Here is a 21,229-nt window from a genome sequence, read left to right as displayed (position 1 = left end):
CAGGCTCCTCTGTCCATGGAATTCTCCAGGCAAGAATACTGAAGTGGGTAGACATTCCCTTCTCCAGAGGATCTTTCCAACCCAGGGATCGAACCTGGGCCTCCTGTATTGCAGGTGGATTCCTTACTGTCTCAGCAATGAGGGAAGCCCATGTGTGTGTGTATGTGTATGTATGTATATATATGTGTATATATATATATATGCCTTTTTTCCCTCCTCCCAATATATGTCACTTGGTTTTTAAAGATTTCCAGGCTCTGTTCCTCTCCCAGAGTTGGACCTTTTTTCCTTTGTTTCCATTTTCCCTGCTCTGCTCAATTTGGATTTCACTTCCAACAGTTTTTCCTCAATATGGGGTCTGTCTTGGAATAGAGATTTGAGTGGTTGCTTTTGAAAATTCATGTGTCCCAAGCTGTTCTAGCCTCTTTTGGAACTTCTCGAAGACCCTTTGCACTCGTATGCTCTTGGACTAGGCAAAACCACTTCAGTTTTTACTTCCTGTATTCAAATTGGCCTGCCTGGTTCCAGTGAATGTCTTTTGGATTATCTTGTTGATTCTCTTCTTACTCCCACGTGGACTCTGGTACCATATGTACCTTGTGCTATGGCTTATCAGTACTTGTTCATGTTTCAGCAATCAAGAGGATGAGAATTTCTCATTTAACTGTGTTGAGTTATTTTCTTCTTCTTCTTTTTTTTTTTTTTTTTTTTTTGCAATTTCCTTGATATAGATAGGTAATGGGCAGATAGATAGATACTGAGTTTTTTCTTTCTGAAGTGAAGTCATTCAGTCATGTCTGACTCTTTGCGACCCCATGGACTGTAGCCTACCAGGCTCCTCAGTCCATGGAATTTCCCAGGCAAGAGTACTGGAGTGGGTTGCCATTTCCTTCTCCAGGGTATCTTCCCAAACCAGGAATCGAACCCTGGTCTCCCGTACTGTAGGCAGACGCTTTACCGTCTGAGCCACCAGGGAAGCCCAATGTAGAAACTAAGGGATATTAAGAAAAGTTATGCTACCATTGTCACTCTCCACCTGGAACTTGACCTCACCTATTATATTGCTCAGTTTGTGAGTAGTTAAGCTTTTTTTGTTTATATTCAAAATTATAGTTTTAATTTTGTTTTAATCTGATAATATAGTACATAAAACCCCTACCATTTGGAATTTTTAAGTAGTTTCTCTGCATAATGTACACTGTCTGCTTTTCTAAATGCACTATGGATTTAGGAAAAGATTTGTTTTCCTATTTTATATGCTCCTGATTCTGTCTACTGTTTTCTAACAGATCTTTTTGAAAGTTCAATCTGTAGTTGCTGTCTCTACTTCCTCACATTACATGTTCGCCTTGCATTCTCTGTTTAATGCGAGACAGCAAAAGAGACACAGATGTATAGAACAGTCTTTTGGACTCTGTGGGAGAGGGAGAGGGTGGGATGATTTGGGAGAATGGCATTGAAACCTGTATAATATCATATAAGAAATGAATCGCCAGTCTAGGTTTGATGCAGGATACAGGATGCTTGGGGCTGGTGCACTGGGACGACCCAGAGGGATGGTACGGGGAGGGAGGTGGGGGAGTTCAGGATTGGGAACACATGTACACCCGTGGCGGATTCATGTTGATGTATGGCAAAACCAATACAATATTGTAAAGTAATTATCCTCCAATTAAAATAAATTTAAATTGAAAAAAAACATTCCCACCCCTTCATTGAAAGTGCATTTGTTTGTTACCCATGCACAAGGTTGATGTCAAATTTAATATTAATAGTCATATTCCCATCTTCATCTTACTCAACCAACAAAACCAACCAGGACTTTCTTCTTGCAATATTCCTTTTTCTTGACATCCTTGACACAGTGCTCTCCTGATTTCCTCCTACTTAATTGTTCACTTTTTTGTTAGTTCTGATAATGAGGAGGCCCTAAACTTCCTTTTAGTTTTAAATGACTGATATCCAGTCTTTACCAGGCTCTCTCACCTTTCGCTCCAAATTATGTGCACATTAACTTGGTTTTGTCTGCAAGGATGTTACCCTTGTACAAGCTACTATCATAGCTAGAAAAATCCAGTGTCCTTCTTGTTAATGTCCCTGCTTTTCTTTATCATCTCTTCCTCACCCAGCAGCCAGAATGTTTTTCTTGAGAGTAAGATCATGTTATTATATGATTTAGCTCTTATAAAACATTCCAAACTCCAAGGACCTAGGTGAATTAACCCCAGCTTGTCACACTGTACTCATTTTTAACTATTCTTTCTGTAGCTCACAATACTGCAGCTGTTGGGACTTCAGTTTCTTAAACATCTCTAGCCTAAGCATACTATTCTCTAAGCCTCGAATTCTCTTCTGACAGATCTTTCTGTGGCTTTACCATTGTTTTGTGTCAGCTTACATATGGCTTCAGTAAGGCTGGCTGTAACTGCCTGATCTAAACTAGCTTACGTAGCCTTCTACTTCATCATATCCCCTTATTTTTCTTGGGAACATTTGCCATTATCGAAAATTATGATGTCCATTTATGAGTCTGCCTGGTTATTTTCTGTCTCCTGCTATTGATGCCAATTCCAAGAGACAAGGGGCTCCGCCTTATTTACAAGGTTGTCACCAGCTCCTAGAACAGAGCTTACTTAAGCAGTATTTCTCTGAATGTTTCTTCATGATTTGAATGACTGAATAAATTAATTTTTTGTCTGCTTGTTCAGATCAGTTATGAAAGAGAGACATGTATTAAAATTTTACTATTTAATTATGTGACCTAATTCTTCTTGAAGTCCAACCTTGTGTTTTCACTTATTTGGCCTGTATTTTGGTACATATAGGTTTATTATTTTTATGAATTATTTGTGTCTTTTATGTTTTATTAGACCAGGTTTTGATTTTGAATTTCACTTTGGTACTTATGTTATCCTTCATGGCTTCATTGTTGTTAAGAGCCCTTTTTTTTTTTTCCTCAGTTTCCTTTATATTTTGGCTATAGACATGTCACTGTTGTGGATGTGCTGTCTATAGAAAACATAAAGTAAATTGTGCCTTTTAACATGCTATGGAAATCTCTTTTGATGAGGATTCAGTCTCTTCACATTTAATGCAATGGCTTCTATACTTCCTCTTCTTCTTTTATTTTTAAGCTTATTTATTATTTTGTTTCCTTTTTCTTTTCTCTATATTTGCTAATTTATTCAAGTCTTTATTCAAGTTCTTTTTCTTTATTATTTAGATATTTCTCAACACTGTCTAATTTTATCTTCCTAATCCAATTTATCTTAAACCAATGTCATTTATTAGGAGTTCAAAATAATTATCCTTTTAAAGATTATCCAGTTAGTTCTCAACTGCTGTATTTTGAATCATCTTACTATGGTTTTAAAGTTATTGTTGACAGTATTATTTGGTAAGCTCTGTTTGTAAGATACTGTCATGAACAGTACCTGGGGAGATGATTCATCTGTATCATTTCCATTTTAAAAGATGTTTGTTCTTAAATTTTTTTAAATGTTTTCACCTAGAACCAATCTCCTACAACAATTATCTTTCCTCAGTCTCTGAGTAAATGCTTTGTAATTCTTCAAATGCTTAGAAGCGTTTTGGAAATGAATGTTATTATATTTAAGCTTTCATGTATATACAAAAATTTAACTATCTTCTCGACTGGCTATAATTCTTTGTTTTATATAAGAAACAGTATTTCTTATTTTAGAATGCCATTTCAATTCCTTGCCCTGAAAACTGATACAACTGTGAAATTCATTTCCTTTGTTTTCCTTCACTCATGGATTATATCCCCGTCTGCCTTTCGTCTAATGTCTGAAAATGGTTTTTCTGTATATTTTGTATAGTTTTTAGTTCTTTAAGATGAGAGAAATCTCATCTTTGTTAGTCTGTTTTCACTGAAAGTGGAAATTGTATTACATATTTTTGAAAGATTTTCATAAAAGATTATTAAAAGAGAAGGAGATTTCAAGAACTTAATTATTCACCTCCAGCTACCTGGAAAAATTCACTAATGTTGACCAGCTCCTTTATACATGATGTAAAAGCATGATATTTATTGTATTATGCCTACTATATACCAAATTTTATGGTAATAATTCTATTTCTATTCATTGAGTTAGTCTTTCCTCTAACACAATGAAGTGGATGCTTTTATTATTATCATTCACACATGGGACAAAATAGGTTAAACAGATTTCCAGAATATTTACACCTAATAAGTGAAAAATTGGATTTTCATTACAAGTATTCTCTACTCAGATGCTGGATTATTGACTAGTACTGCTGCTGCTGCTGCTAAGTCGCTTCAGTCGTGTCTGACTCTGTGCGACTCCTTAGACGGCAGCCCACCAGGCTCTGCCGTCCCTGGGATTCTCCAGGCAAGAACACTGGAGTGGGTTGCCATTTCTTCCTCCAGTGTATGAAAGTGAAAAGTGAAAGGGAAGTCGCTCAGTCGTGTCTGACTCTTTGCGACCCCATGGACTGCAGCCCACCAGGCTCCTCCGTCCATGGGATTTGCCTGGCAAGAGTACTGGAGTGGGGTGCCATTGCTTTCTCCGATTGACTAGTACAATGTATAATAATTCTTCAACAAATGTTTTACAATATGATCTCTATAGTGTTAACAAAAGTGGAGAACAACTTTAGATTATTGACTCTCTTCTGAAATCATTAACATGAAAATGTAAACTTTTGATATATTTTATTCTTTCAGGGGTTTATAACAAAATAACTGCAGCTTCATTAGACAAATAATACACAAGGAAAACCAGTTCCCTCTGTTTCCTTCATAGAGTTGAAGTTAAGTTTTCTATCTCATAAGCAATTATCAATTGTATTGATAGAAACGTATGACCATTATTAGATGTAGAAGTACATTTGCATGTTTTAGGTAGGCATATTTCATAGGATTTGAAGTGACAGTCTTAGCATACATTACTGAAGTAATTTTATAATAGTTTTCTTAAAGCATTCAGTGTTATAGCCTGTGTAAAGGTTGTCTTCAGTTTTTGGATATATGAAGTGTTGTCGATGAAATTTTGGTTCTAGCACATATGATTTATAATATGGTAATCCAAATTTCTTGATGATTTTAAAATATTGTATTTGCAAATGCCATGAAACATCACCGCTTCGAAGAAGAACACAGATTCAGTAAGTTTCAAACTTCCTTTTGTTTTGATTTTTCAGATTGCGTTCTCACAACACAACACAATCATGGATCTTGTGCAGTTTTTTGTCACCTTCTTCAGGTAATTTGCTTTTATTGACTTTGAATGTGTTAAATCTGTATTCGGATGTCCTGTCAGTCTGTTAGGTAATATCAATTCTTTAACCTTGAATATGATACAGTCTGTCTTGTATAGTTTTACGTACTTAAATATATACCGCAGAGCAGAAGAAACACATTCGACATGTACTGTTGCAGGATTATTTTGCTCTACTGCTATTTAATAGCTAGTTAATTTAGTGGAAAGAAGATGACAACCCTGTGTTCTACGTCACATAAGTAATTAAAGCCTGTTTTAATTAGTGAAATTAACAGTGTTTTCATCATATTGATTAGGTACGTTTCCTAGCATTAAAATCAATTTCTTGGATTTCTTAAGTTATTATTGTATGTATTTAGCAATGTGATACAATCAATAGGGGATGAGGAAGAGGATGTATTTTTTTGCCCTCAAAGAGCATGTAATCTGGAAGTACTAAATGTGACCTAGAATATACCATAATTTCCTAGAACTTTAGTTATTTGAGATGTTAACAGTAGGTTCACTAAAAAGGGTTCCATAACTAAATATGTTTGGAAAATACTATGTATACCAAAGTTAAATAGGTCTCTTTTGGTTTGTTTTTAACTGACTTCCTCAGATTTTTTTCTCACAGTTTTTAATGTGTTCATTTGCAGTGTATTGTTCTTAAAGAGAGGATAGAGTTTGTAGCATTTCTCAAAACCTAAAAGTTCTTTTCATAAACATTTGTATTCATTTCCATGGGATGTAAATAAATAGTGGGTGAGGGGAAGAAGCTGAGTTTCAGTGACAGAATATCTGAGACATGGCATCTAGTTGGGTGGGATGGGGTGGGTGGTGAGGGAAGTTCTCGAGGGAGGGCACACATCTATACATGTAGACGATTCACTGCCTTGTACAGCAGAGACTAATGCAACATTATAAAGCAGTTATACTCCAAAAAAATAAAAAGAACTAGTTGGTCAATGCAGTACTTAAAAACAACAAAAAAGAAAGAATATTATCTTTATTAACATAAATGATGTGTACAGCTTATACTGATCCACAGGGTGCCTTTGTGTGAATTAGACAATCGTGTCTCCTCCTTCTGGTAGACATAGCCCCACATCACAGCACAAAGATGCAGGTGATTTTGACCTTCACTCACCAAGTTGTCTGGGCTGCTTTATACAATAAAGAAAGTGAAAGTCGCTCAGTCGTGTCTGACTCTTTGCGACTCCATGGACTGTATAGTCCATGGATTTCTCCAGGCCAGAATACTGGAGTGGGTAGCCGTTCCCTTCTCCAGGGGATCTTCCCAACCCAGAGGTTGAACCCAGGTCTCCCACATTGCAGGCAGATTCTTTGCTAGCTGAGCCACAAGGGAAGCTTTGTACAGTAAAGAACCTGTTAAACCCAGTCCTTGACACAGATGGTATGCCCAGTACTTCCTCTGCACCTAAGTAAGTGATAAGTATTGGTTATCTTATCAAGATACCATACAATACTTGAATTCCTAATCCCTTATCCACAGGAGTGAGCAAACATTTTTCTATAAAGGGCTGGTTAGTAAATAATTTCAAGGTTTGTGGGTTATAAGGTGTCTGTGGTGCTAAAGCAGCCTGAGTCAGTTTGGAAACAAATGGGAGTGATTATTTATGTTCCAAAAAACCTTTATTAGAATGAAAATAGCTGGTAGCCTGAATTCTGGGCTTCCCTAGTGGTAAACAACCTTCCTGACAATGCAGGAGACGTGGGAGACCTGGGTTCCATCCCTGGGTGGGGAAGATCCCCTGGAGGAGGTCATGGCAGCCCGCTCCGGTATTCTTGCCTGGAGAATCCCGTGGACAGAGGAGCCTGGGGGGCTACAGTCCACAGCGTCACAGCTTTGGACACTACTAAAGTGACTTAGCGTGCGCACAGGCTGAATCCTGCCTGTGGACAGTTTGCCCAACCACTGATCTAACTTATGCCTGAATGCCTTTAATGGCAGGAAACAGAACATCTCTTGTGATCGCATTTTCTGTCTTCAGAGAATTAGTTGTTCTTTATAATTGAGACGAAATCTGCCTCTCTGTGATAGCTATTCTAATTTACCCATATGGGCCCATACAAAGCAAGTCTAATTCCTTCATCTCCATTTATGGCCTTCCAGTTTTCTAAACTCTTTTCTCCAGTTCACACATTATCTGTTCAGTTATTTGCTTCTTGTCAGAATCCTTGCCATGTTAGTCACTTTGCTCTGAAAACAATCAGGTTGTCTGTCCCTTAAAAACATTAATTTCCAAAATTTGATGCTGAAAACATATTTCTTACTAACATTGCAAAGTTCATTCATATTTAAATTTGTCTCTTAAAGAGTAAATTTGAGGAAACATCTTAAATATATTTAAACATTTTCTGATTTTATACTTGTGAATATTAAGGGATATTAAAACTTAATGACATTACAATGTTTTTGAAAAGTGTTAGAAGTTATAATCGAATGAGCTTTATTTATGCATAAAAATAAGTTTTTGACAGGATAATGTAGATGTTAATATACTGAAAAGTTTATTTGTATAAAAATTCACAAAGCTGAATTTATAAATTATTTAAATGTTTAGGGTTTTAGTTTAAGCTTTTGAATTTGTGTGCGTGTTTAAGTTCAATAGCTCTTTATTAAGTAAAAGAAAGCAAGTGTTAATGTGTACCATGTCTTAGAGGTGATCCTATTTATTATGTTGGCATCACAGACAAAGTAATATACTCTAGTTATTGTGTGAGATAAAATGTATTTGATGGGTTTTTTATCATTTAAATTTTTTCAGTAGTGAAATGTAAATTAGATGATTTTAAAATTGTCTCATTGTTAAGGAAAATCATGGACAGAATACTTTTAAGCTTATTTTTCTATTAAGTAGACTTACTGTTAAATTTTAAAAGAGAGTTTTAGACAGTTCAGCATTTATGGACATCCTTCAATCAGGCCACTATTACTGCTATTGCTGTCTCTGTGTTACTGAAGTAGTATAGATGAAGTGTCAGCCTTTCATTTAGCCAAGTTTAAAGGAGGCCAGTGTCAGTTTTTTAACTTTTATATTGGGAATAGTTCTGGTGGTAAAGTAATTCAGTCAGTATTAGTGAGATCATTTATAGTCACAGCCTGGCTCTGGTCTTAGCTTTCAGCGCCATCTAAGCAGATCACCTGAAAGTGAAGTAGCTCAGTCATGTCTAACTCTTTGTGACTCCATGGACTACAGCCTACCACACTTCTCCGTCCATGGCATTTTCCAGGCAAGAATGCTGGAGTGGGTTGCCATTTCCTTCTCCAGAGGATCTTCCTGACCCAGGAATCAAACCCAGGTCTCCCGCATTGTAGGCAGACTCTTTACCATCTGAACCACCAGGGAAGCCTAAGCAGATTACCTAGTACCTCTAAATCTCAGTCCTTTTAGGTTTTTATTTTGTATTGGAGTATAGCCAATTAACAGTGTTGTAATATTTCAGGTGAACAGCGAAGGTATTCAGACATATATAAGCATACACTTATGCATATGTCCTTTATCATAATAGAATTTAAAGGTGTTATTAGAGTCTGTAGTGTACAGTAATATAGAACAGTGCTTAAGTAAAAAATTGAAAGAAATCATTTAAGAAATAAAGACTTTTCTGATATGTAAAATGGAAAAGCAAGTCTGTGTGAATCTGAAAAGTCTCAAGTTTTTAAAGAAGTTCAACCTGGTAAATTAAATGGAGATATAGCAAGGACCCTGTACCATTTAGATTTTTTAATGGTGGTTCTAATTTTCACTGTCCTACAAGGATTACATTGGAGAAGGCAATGGCACCCCACGCTGGTACTCTTGCCTGGGAAATCCCATGGATGGAGGAGCCTGGTGGGCTGCAGTCCATGGGGTCGCTAAGAGGCGGCCATGACTGGGCGACTTCACTTTCACTTTTCACTTTCATGCATTGGAGAAGGAAATGGCAACCCACTCCAGTGTTCTTGCCTGGAGAATCCCAGGGACGGGGAAGCCTGGTGGGCTGCCATCTATGGGGGTCGCATAGAGTCAGACACGACTGACGCTACTTAGCAGCAGCAGCAGCAGCGCAAGGATTACATAATGTTTTTGATTTACCATCTTGACCAAATGGAGGATATTTTCAGAGGTTGCCACTTGGTCTTTCCTACTGTGATAGATCTTACCTCACAGGCCAGAAACACAATGTAGGGGTTTACTCTAACCACTTTGTAATAATTTCTAATTATACACTTGAAAAGTAAGGAAATTATCACTTGTTGTTGTTCAGTCACTAAGTTGTGTCTGACTCTTTGTGAACACATGAACTGCAGCCAGGTTTCTCTGTCCATCACTATCTCCCTGAGTTTGCTCAAACTCATATCCATTGAGTCAGTGATGCCATCCAACCATCTCATCCTCTGTTGCCCCCTCCTCTTGCCCTCAATTTTTCCCAGCATCAGGGTCTTTTCCAATGAGTCAGTCAGTTCTTCACATCAGATGGCGAAAGTGTTGGATCTTCAACATCAGCATCAGTTCTTCCAATGAATATTCAGGGTTGATTTCCTTTAGGACTGACTGGTTTGATCTCCTTGCAGTCCAAGGGACTCTCAAGAGTCTTCTCCAGCACCACAGTTCAAAAGCATCAATTCTTCAGCATTCAGCCTTCTTTATGATTCAACTCTCACATCTGTACATGACTACTGGAAAAGCCATGCTGCTGCTGCTGCTGCTAAGTCACATCAGTCATGTCCGACTCTGTGCGACCCCACAGATGGAAGCCCACCAGGCTCCTCTGTCCTTGGGATTCTCCAGGCAAGAACGCTGGAGTGGGTTGCATTTGCTTCTCCAGTGCATGAAAGGGAAAAGGGAAAGTGAAGTTGCTCACTCGTGTCCTATTCTTAGCGACCCCATGGACTGTAGCCTACCAGGCTCCTCCATCCATGGGATTTCCCAGGCAAGAGTACTGGAGTAGGGTGCCATTGCCTTCTCCATAGCTCTGACTATATGGACATTTGTCAGCAAAGTGATGTCTCTGCTTTTTAATACACTGTTTAGGTTGGTCATAGCTATTCTTCCAAGGAGCAACCGTCTTTTAATTTCATGGCTGCAGTTACCATCCACATTGATTTTGGAGTCCAAGAAAATGAAATCTGACACTGTTTCTACATTTTCCCCATCTGTTTGCCATGATGTGATAGGACCGGATGCCATTATCACAGGGTGGATGTATAGACACAGTTTCCCAGTATGAGCCAGGATTTAGCCAGAATTTGTTATCTGGACCCTGGAGACACCCCAGCTCTAGCAAGGGGCCATGGTGGTGTTCTGGTCATTGGCTAGCTGTGTCATCGCTAACCTTGTGTCTTATAGTAGTGAAAATATCTATTAATTTGTCTTACACTGAGTAGGTACCCATAAATATACTTGTGTATATACCCAAATAAACATGAATCTCTTTATAAAGTAGTCGTACACACGTTCCTCTGGGAATCATTTTATACACTTTCCAAGGTGTTTCAAGACAACCTTTTTTTCTGTGAACTCAGCTACCTGTTCAGTCAATGGATTCTGGATTTGTAAATTAACTCATCTTGGAACTGAGCAGAGGATCACAATCATCTCTTGGGGCAACTACCCTCAGCCTTTACCCCTCCATTCCTACTTCAAGTAATATTAAGGAGCACCATTGTTAGCTGCCCACCTATTTTGCCCCTCGTATAGATACCATCCGTCATTAGTCATCCCACAGTTCTTTGTTGGGCAGCAGCCTTGTCTGCTTCTCCAGGCTTGTTGATCATTATCCTAATTGTGACCCCTGGATTCTGACAGTTAAACACTGACCCTTGGTCTTTTTCACTTTGGGACTCCATCATTTAACGCCTAGCTCTGTCACTGCCTCTCCTATTGTCAGCTTTGATCTTCAGAAGAAAGCCATCACTGAACTTCTTAGCATGCCCTTTCGTCAGCAGATTCCTCATGGCGTCGGTGAATGATGCGTCCCATGGAAAGTAATCTTCTGGTAGTTCTTCTGACCTTACATAATACATTCTTTCTGGCACATTTCCTCCTGTCAGCTTCTTTTATCTTTCTCTTCCATCTTCTCAGGGAACTCAGGCATTTCCATTTCACTTTGCGTTGGCCATTGCTTTATCCAGACTTCTAAGAGTCACTTCTTCTTCAACTTTGCACCATCCCCTGGAGTCTTCCATGGGGTATTGCATTTCCTGGTCCTGAGACTGTGCACCAAAATTCATGAATTCTTGCTGATTCCATCCCCCAGGATCAGATACCACTGATTTCTAATTCCTGTTATACTCTCCTGGCTGTGGCCATTACCTGCTAGCCAATTCTTGCAACTCTTCCAAGTATATAATCTCCTTTCTTTCTTATCAGGCCAAGATGCATTACTACTACTACTACATCACTTCAGTCGTGTCCGACTCTGTGTGACCCCATAGACAGCAGCCCACCAGGCTGCCCTGTCCCTGGGATTCTCCAGGCAAGAACGCTGGAGTGGGTTGCCATTTCCTTCTCCAGTTTTCCTTTAAAATTGGAGGAAGTTACAGTTCAGTACAGACAGGCAAAGTCGTATCCGACTCTTTGTGACCCCGTGGACTGTAGCCCACCAGGCTTCTCCGTCCATGGAATTCCCTAGGCAAGAATACTGGAGTAGGTTGCCATTCCCTTCTCCATAAAGATGCATTATACTGTCCTTAAACCCTAGTTATCAGTCTAGCAACCACGAGAGGAGACGTTGACAGCTTGTTGAGGGAACGACCCTATTGTTTCTATAATTTTTGAACTGACTTCCTCAAAAACATCCATCTAGATATTTCATTTTAGATGTTCCTATCTCATATTTCAAGAGCTCCAATTTCCCCAACCACGGCCATTGTCTTTACATAAGAGGACTGCTCTAGCTGAGCAGTCTATTGTCTCTGGAACTCCGCAGCTCTCACCCTTGGATCATTACTCTGCTGCTCATTCGTATTGGTTCTTCCACTGTCAGGGATAAGGGTCTGAATTAAAGCTATTAAAGAGACCCTCTGGCTCTTATATTTAGCCTGTAATATTTGTTAATGGCCTTCAGTCTCTCATTAGCCCTTTGTAGGGTTAATGCAAACATTCAGTAATTATCCAACTCCACTATCTTTTGAAAACATTTTTCCCAGATCATCACTGGTGAAATCTTCGGCAGTTGAAGTCTTCTTCCAGGGATGACTCAAGCGACATGGATGGTTTCCTTTTAGCCTGCCAAGTAATGAGTGAGCCAATTACAAATCTCAATTTTACCTCCTGATATCTCAGACCATGAGTTCTCAGAGAATTGGAGACCAGAATGGCACTGGCCCTGCAGTAAATGTATTAGGGGGAACTCTTGTGACGGAGCGATCAGGGCAGAAAGTGAGAGATCTTTTAGACCACAGTGCCAATCTGACATTCGTGAATAGAGCAGGAAGAAAGGAAAGTTGAATGAAAGAGCCTAATTACAGTGCAGTGTAATTTAGATTACATTGCAGTCCGAGAGTCTGACAAGGTTAATGGTGAGTCCTCAAGTCAAACTGAATGTAGAGGAGTTACTCATCTCTCAGGATCAGGCCTTCCTTGCTGTCACCGCGATGCTCAGAAAGTGCGGCCTCTGTGATTACTTTCTGTCTCTATGATCTTTACTAATCTAGTTATCTGATGTAAGTAAAACCATATAATACTTGTCCTTCTGTAACTGGCTTGTTTCACTTAGCATAATGTTCTCAAGGCTCATTCATGTCGTGATATATGTAAGAATTTCCCTTCTTTTAAGGCTGAATTATATTCCATTATATGTATTATATATACCACATCTTGATTTTCCATTCACCTGTTGATGGACACTTGAGTTGCTTCCCTGTTTAGCTGTTGTGAATGATACTTCTGTGCATATGAATATATAAGTATGTATTCAAGATCTTGGTTCAGTTCTTTTGGGTATATTCCCAGAAGTGAAATTGCTGAGTCATATCATAATTCTATTTTTAACTTTTTGAAGGGTCTCCATACTGTTTAATTGTACCATCCACATTCTCACCAACAGTGCCAAGGGTTCCAATTTTTCCATATTCTCACCAAACACGTGCACTTTTCATTCTTTCCCTTTCCTTCCTTCTTTTTGATAGTAGCCATCCCAGTGGATGCAACTTGGCATTTCTTTGTGGTTTTAATTTGCATTTCTTTAATGATTACTGCTGATAAGAACATTTTCATGTGCCTATTTGCCATCCATATGTCTTTTTTTGGTTTCTTCTTTTGCCCATTTTTATGCCAGTATCATACTCTCTTGATTACTGTAGATTTGTAGTAAATTTTGAAATATGGAAGTGTGGATCCTCCATCTTTGTTCTTTTCAGTATTTTTGGGGGCTACTTGGGGTCCTAAAATTCAAATGGATATGGGTATCCAGATAATTATGTGAGCTTTTCCCCTTTTTGTTAATATGGTGTATTATATTGATGCTCTTTATATGTTAGATCATCCTTGCATTTCAGGAATAAATCCTTCTTGGTCACCATATATAATTCTTTTAATAATAATAATTTCCCTTTTTCTGTGTCATTGTTCATAAATGACTTTGGTATCAGGATAATGCCAGTCACATAGACTGAGTTAGGAATTGTTTCCTTTTCTTTAATGTCTGGAACAATTTGAGAAGGATTGGTATTAGTTCTTTTTGAAATGTTTGGTGGAATTCATCAGTGAGGCTACCGTCCCCAGGCTTTTCTTTGTCAGGAGATTTTTGATTACTAATTCAGTCTCTTTAGTAGTCATAGTTCTAGACATTGTCAGTTTTTTCATGATTCAAACTTTTGTGTAGCTTTTGTGTTTTCCTAAAATCATAAATTCCTAAATTGTCCATTTCATCTAGGTTACACAATTTGTTGGTGTGCATTTGTTCATAGTATACTCTAATAAATCCTTTTTATCATTATAGGATGAGTAATATTATCTATACTATATTTACTTTTAAATTATTTTTAGTAAGTTGAATCTTCTTGCCTTTTTTCCCCCCTTATTAAATCTGGTCAAAAGTTTGTCAGTTTTGTTTTTCTGTTTGAAGAACCGATTGCTGGTTATGTTGATTTTTCTCTATTATTTTGTATTTCATTTATCTCTGTTTTAATCTTTATTATCTCCTTCCTTTCGCTAACTTTGGGTTTAGTTCTTTTTCTGATTCCGTAAATTTAAAGTTAGGTTGTGGATCTGAGAGCTTTGTTTTTCCATGAGAGCGTTTATAGTTAAACCTTTCTTCCTTAGCACTGCTTTCACTGAGTCCGATCAGTTTTAATATGCTCTGTTTTCATTTTCATTTGTCTCTAAGTATTTTTCTGATTTCCCTTGTGATTTCTTCTGTGAGCTGTTGGTTGTTCAAGAGTCTGGTGTTTCATTTCCCCAAATTTGTGAATTTTCCAGGGTTTTTTCTGTTAATTTATTTCTAGCTTTATTTTGCTGTGGTTGAAGGAGATACTTTTCATGATACCTATTATTTTAAATTTATTGAGACAATTTATGACCTAAAATATAGTATAGCCTAGACAATATCTCATGTGCATTTGAGAAGAATGTGTATCCTCTTGTTGGGAATGTGTTTTATATATGTCTGTTAATAGTTGATTTATTGTGTTCTAATTCTCTGTTTCCATTCTTCTGTTTATTTGATGTTCCTATCCATTATTTAAAGAGGAGTTTGAATTATTGTTTTAACAATTTTGAATTCTCTTTGTCTCTTGTGAAATTTTGGTCTTAATTTATATCTTGTTTTATGTAGGCTTAGTATCATTTTGTTAGAATTTCCTTCATAAATCTATTTTCATTACTTTCAGCATTTTTTATCTTATTAGATTTTAAATGTTTCTTGTACACCACAAATATCTGGACATTGTTTATTCTGTTTTAATAATCTGAAAAATCTCTGACTTTAGAAGTGACAGGTTTAATGAATTTCTATTTATTGTGATTACTGATGTATTTTAGTTTTTTCTTCATCTTTTCACTTTTTAAAATGCTTTCTCAAGTCATCTTTCTTCCTTCTCCCCTGCTTTCTAAGAAATTGAATATCCTTTTAATATCCTTTATTTTTTTCCTTTTATCAGTTTAAGAATTATACATTTTATATTTTTTCTTTGATGACTATATTTAAATTTTAACATGTATATTTTTTCTAACCAGCATTAATGTTAATCACTGTCTTTTTTTTCTACTCCTAAATCATATAGGAACACTAGAAAATTTGAAACTTCCAATTTTACATACAATTGTCTAATTTTTAATTCATTTTCTAATTTCTAATTTTAATTTATTTTTTAAAATAGCCTTATTGAGATATGTAAAGTGTAACTCATCTATTTAAATCATAAAATTCAATGGCTCTGCAGCCATCTTCACAGTAATTTTAGAACATTTTCATCACCCCCAAATAAACTGTATACACATTTGAGTCATTTCCCATCCCTCTCAAGCATCCTAAGTTTTAAACAGTCACTAATCTAGTTCCTGATTTCAGTGTTGACCATCTGGTGATGTCCATGTGTAGAGTCTTCTCTTGTGTTGTTGGAAGAGGGTTTTGCTATGACCAGTGCATTTTCTTGGCATAACTATTAGTCTTTGCCCTGCTTCATTCCGCATTCCAAGGCCAAATTTGCCTGTTACTCCACGTGTCTCTTGACTTCCTACTTTTGCATTCCAGTCCCCTATAATGAAAAGGACATCTTTTTTGGATGTTAGTTCTAAAAGGTCTTGTAGGTCTTCATAGAACCGTTCAACTTCAGTTTCTTCAGTGTTACTGGTTGGGGCATAGACTTGGATTACTGTGATATTAAATGATTTTCCTTGGAAATGAACAGAGATCATTCTGTCATTTTTGAGATTGCATTCAAGTACTGCATTTCGGACTCTTTTGTTGACCATGATGGCTACTCCATTTCTTCTGAGGGATTCCAGATTTCATTCTGAAAGATATAATGGTCATCTGAGTTAAATTCACCCATTCCAGTCCATTTTAGTTCGCTGATTCCTATAATGTCGACGTTCACTCTTGCCATCTCTTGTTTGACCTCTCCAATTTGCCTTGATTCATGGACCCGACATTCCAGGTTCCAATGCAATATTGCTCTTTACAGCATCAGACCTTGCTTCTACCACCAGTCATATCCACAGCTGGGTATTGTTTTTGCTTTGGCTCCATCCCTTCATTCTTTCTGGAGTTATTTCTCCACTGATCTCCAGTAGCGTGTTGGGCACCTACTGACCTGAGGAGTTCCTCTTTCAGTATCCTATCATTTTGCCTTTTCATACTGTTCATGGGGTTCTCAAGGCAAGAATACTGAAGTGGTTTGTCATTCCCTTCTCCAGTGGACCACATTCTGTCAGACCTCTCCACCATGACCCACCCGTCTAGGGTTACCCCGTGGGCATAGCTTAATTTCATTGAGTTAGACAAGGCTGTGGTCCTAGTGTGATTAGATTGACTAGTTTTCTTTGAGTATGGTTTCAGTGTGTCTGCCCTCTAATGCCCTCTTGGAACACCTGTCATCTTACTTGGGTTTCTCTTACCTTGAGTGTGAGGTATCTCTTCACGGCTGCTCCAGCAAAGTGCAGCCACTGCTCCTTACCTTGGATGAAGGGTATCCAACCTAGATAGCATATTCAAAAGCAGAGACATTACTTTGCTGACTAAGGTCTGTCTAGTCAAGGCTATGATTTTTCCTGTGGTCATGTGTGGATGTAAGAGTTGGACTGTGAAGAAGGCTGAGTGCTGAAGAATTGATGCGTTTGAACTGTGGTATTGGAGAAGACTCTTGAGAGTCCGTTGGACTGCAAGAAGATCCAACCAGTGCATTCTGAAAGAGATCAGCCCTGGGATTTCTTTGGAAGGAATGATGCTAAAGCTGAAACTCCAGTAATTTGGCCACCTCAAGCGAAGAGTTGACTCATTGGAAAAGACTCTGATGCTGGGAGGGATTGTGGGCAGGAGGAGAAGGGGACGACAGAGGATGAGATGGTTGGATGGCATCACTGTGTCGATGGACGTGAGTCTGAGTGAACTGCGGGAGTTGGTGATGGACAGGGAGGCCTGGCGTGCTGCGATTCATGGGGTTGCAAAGAGTCAGACACAACTGAGCGACTGAACTGAACTGAATCTAGTTCCTGTCTATAGATTATCCTATTCTGAACATTGTCATATAAGTGGAATCATACAGTATATATTCATTTGTGACTGGATGCTATCACTTATGACAGTGTTTACAAGATTTGTCCATGATGTTGTATGTATCAGTCCATCATTGCTTTTTATTGCTAAATAATATTCCATTGTATGGATAAGACACATTTCCTTTCTCCTGTTTTGGTTGATGGGCATTTGAATTTTTACCTCTTTTTGGTTCTTGTGAATTTGGTTCTTGAACATTTGTGTTCAAATTTTTGTGTGGTGATATGTTTTGCTTCTCCTGAGTATGTACCTAAGAGGGGCAATGATGAGTCATATGGTAACTCTGGATTTAGCATTGTGAGAAACTGGCAAACCATTTACCAAATGAGTTGCACCATTTTACATTCTCACTAGGAATGTATGAGGGTTCAAGTTTCACCATATTCTCCGTAACACTTCTTTTTTTATCTCTCTTTTTTTGGTTATAGCCATCTTAGCGGGTATAAAGTGCCAAAAGAAATGGTGTTACTATTTTGGAGGATCCAGAAGGAAAGGTTTAAGAATCTAAATAATAGAAAAAGAAAGAAAAAGTACGAGTTAAGCAATTAAAAACAAGAATAATCAAAGATAACCTTATAGAAATAATAACATGAGTGGGAAGAATAATTTCAAATGAATATAGTGATCAAGATTTAGGAAAATGAAGCAATCATGTTGTCCACGAAGATATTTTAAAAGACAAAAAGGAGAGATGTAACGAGGAGCAAGGTAAACCTAAGTCATTAGTATCAAAATGACATAGCCCAAAGGGGTATATGGTATAAACATTCTTTTTTTTTAATGCTATAAGAAGAAAGAACACTGGTAGAATGAAAAATAGAAGTCCTCCTCTTCCAAAGTAAAATTATGATAATAGATATGTTAATGGAAACGAGGCCTGAGATACAGATTTCCCTAAGTAGAAACCATAAATTACATCTTATTATATTGGAGGTTTCTTCAGGAATTCTCTCCCTGGCTTTGCTATAGAAGCAAACAGACATATAGGTCCCAACTGTTCTTTTAAACCAAAATATCAAATATGGCTCGAGTAAAATGTGCCAAGTTTATTGCAACTTAGCTAAACCAGTGCTCCATGTCTCATTTTCAATGCTGAGATTTAGAACACTATAGAGTGAAACATACTTCCGTAAGAGTGATATCAGTAACATCACATTTTCACCAGAATGTTGACTAACAATTCAGATCAACATGTCCTAAACTTTCTGTCTTGGCAAACAGCTCTTTTTTCTATTAAAAGTATTTTCTAGCTCAGGTATGAATGAATGAATGAATGAAGTCGCTCAGTCGTGTCCGACTCTTTGCGACCCCATGGACTGTAGCCTACCAGGCTCCTCTGTCCATGGGATTTTCCAGGCAAGAGTACTGGAGTGGATTGCCATTTCCTTCTCCAGCAGATCTTCCCAACCAAGGGATTGAACCTGGGTTTCCCGCATTGTAGACAGACACTTTACTATCTGAGCCACCAGGGAAGTCATAGGTACTGCTACTTCCCCAATTCAATACATTTCTCTTAATCCATGTATAAAACCTGATTCTGCCTTCATTCTATCAATCTATTATATTCAAAACAACAAAAATGATTTTTAACATAAATTATGAGAATCCATTGTTTTAAAGCTTCCCTTCACATTTATAATTCAAACTACACTTATAAGTTCCTCTGAAACCAGCCCTAATTATGTGCCTCCTCTCATATTCTCCACAAATTTGCTATATTACAGTCTCTTTTTCTTTGGAGGTATCTGGTTTATTTCTTGTCTGTTTTGTTTTTCATTCCTATAAAGTCTTTTAAAATTTACGTGCAGTAAAATTCCACTTGGTGGTATACAGCCATATGAATACTAAAATCGGTATAGTTTCTTGTAATCATCAGCTCTACCATAGACCAGTTCCAGAATGTCCAAGAATCCATCTTAGGGCTTCCTTTACACTGATACTTTTTCTTCATCCATAAATCCTGGCACCTGTTGGCTGGTACCCTGTCTCTAGAGTTTTGCCTTTTCCAGAATGTCATGTTCATGGAAACATACAGTATATTATCTCCTGAGACCGATTACTTTCCATTGGCATACTCCTTTTAAGATTTATCCAAGTTGATTCTTTTTCCCATCAGTAGTTCATTTCATTTTTGTTGTTAAGTGGTATTCCATTGAAGGAATAGACTCCAGTCTTATTTATTCATCCACCCTTGGATAGATATGACTTGTTACACTTTTTGGCAACTATGAATAATGCTGCCAAAGACAAGATACATAACTTGCATAGGGATTGTGCACATGCTTTTGTGTCTTTAGGATAAATAGCTGGAAGTGAGATTGCTGAATCATTTGGTAAATGTATATTTATCTTTATAATAACTGCAACTATTTTTTCAGAGTGACTGTATCATTTTGCTTTGCCACCAACAAAGTATGAGGGTTTTGGTTGTTTCAAATCCTCAGTGCTTAGTACTGTCAGAATTTTTTATTTTAGCCATTCAGATGTGGTAGTATCTTGCTAGTTGCTCAGTCTTTTCTGACTCATTGGGACCCCATGGGCTGTAGCCCTTCAGGTTCTTCTGTCCATGGGATTCCCAGGAAAGACTACTGGAGTGGGTTGCCATGCCCTTCTCCAGGGGATCTTCCTGACCCAGGGATTGAACTCTGGTCTTCCACATTGCAGGCACATTGTTTACTACCTGAGCTGTCAGGGAAGCCCGTGGTAGTATCTTATTATTCTAATCTGCATTTCTCTAATGGCTGACATGGAATATCGTTAAAAGACTGGTCTTTCCTTTTGAAATGCCTTTGCAACTCTGTCAGAAATCTATTCATCATCTAGTTTCCAGTCCCAGGAAACACTATATAACCATACATCTCTCTTTATGTTCCACTGGTCTCAACTATAAAACCTGGATGATGTGCTTGGGTAGTTTCATTGGACAGATCAGGGAAGAATACCAAAATTCAGAAACACCCTGAAATGTTTGAAAGTTACTGGTTTTTCCCCTCCAGTCTCCCCTGACTTGAGCCTCAGTGTGGTGTGAAAACTTAAAGTGACTATTGTGGTCTAGACAGAAAATATCCTGGAAAAATCTTCCAGTTCTTTTTTTTTTTTTTTAATTTTTGGTCACGCCTTGTGGCATATGGAACCTGGGAGCCACAGGTTTCCCTGACCAGGGATCAAACCTGTACCCAAGTGCAATGGAAAGCAAAGTCTTAACCACTGGACTGCTGGGGAAGTTCCGAAATCCTCTATTCCTGACTTATTCTGTGGAAAAGGAAATTATTAAAGCTGTAAAGAGAGTAGGGGAGATCCACCCCCCAATTTTCCTCTCTTTTCAAAAATTTACTCATCCCCAATTCCAAGCAGCCTGAGGCAGTGACATTAGCTGCAGCTAAAATGCCTGGGAGTATAAAGCTGGTAGGGCAAGATCTCTAAGAGTTGTGAGCCTTCTGGGTAATGTGGGACTGTGATCACAGGAGTCTACACAAGTCCATTGCTTTTCCCTCTTCTCTGTCCTCCCAACACAGAATGTGGTCCAGTCATAGAAGTGGGTAGTTATGTGCCAGAGGAAGGAAAAGTGAAGTCCAGAAAAAGTTTGGGAAACATCAGAGAGAGAAAAGCCATCCCATAAAGTTGAACTTTATATGACAAAGGTCTGTATAGTCAAAGTTACGATTTTTCTGGTAGTCATGTATGTATGTGAGAGTTGGACCATAAAGAAAGCTGAGTGCCAAAGAATTGATGTTCTTGAACGGTGATGTGGGAGA

General features: G+C 37.9%; 1 protein-coding gene across 1 annotated transcript in view; it reads left to right on the top strand.

The window, feature by feature from the left end:
• ATRNL1 (attractin like 1) overlaps positions 1 to 21,229 on the top strand; it is an 808,908-nt gene that overhangs the window by 332,132 nt on the left and 455,547 nt on the right. The window contains exon 25 of the mRNA XM_018041487.1: positions 5,188 to 5,249. Within this exon, the coding sequence (XP_017896976.1) occupies positions 5,188 to 5,249 (62 nt within the window). The remainder of the gene's footprint in view (positions 1 to 5,187; positions 5,250 to 21,229) is intronic.

The sequence above is a fragment of the Capra hircus genome, chromosome 26 (genome assembly GCF_001704415.2).
Source record: "Capra hircus breed San Clemente chromosome 26, ASM170441v1, whole genome shotgun sequence".
In the NCBI taxonomy this organism is placed as follows: Eukaryota; Metazoa; Chordata; class Mammalia; order Artiodactyla; family Bovidae; genus Capra; species Capra hircus.
Note: the sequence above shows the minus strand (reverse complement) of the source record. Positions and strands in the feature narration are given on the sequence as shown.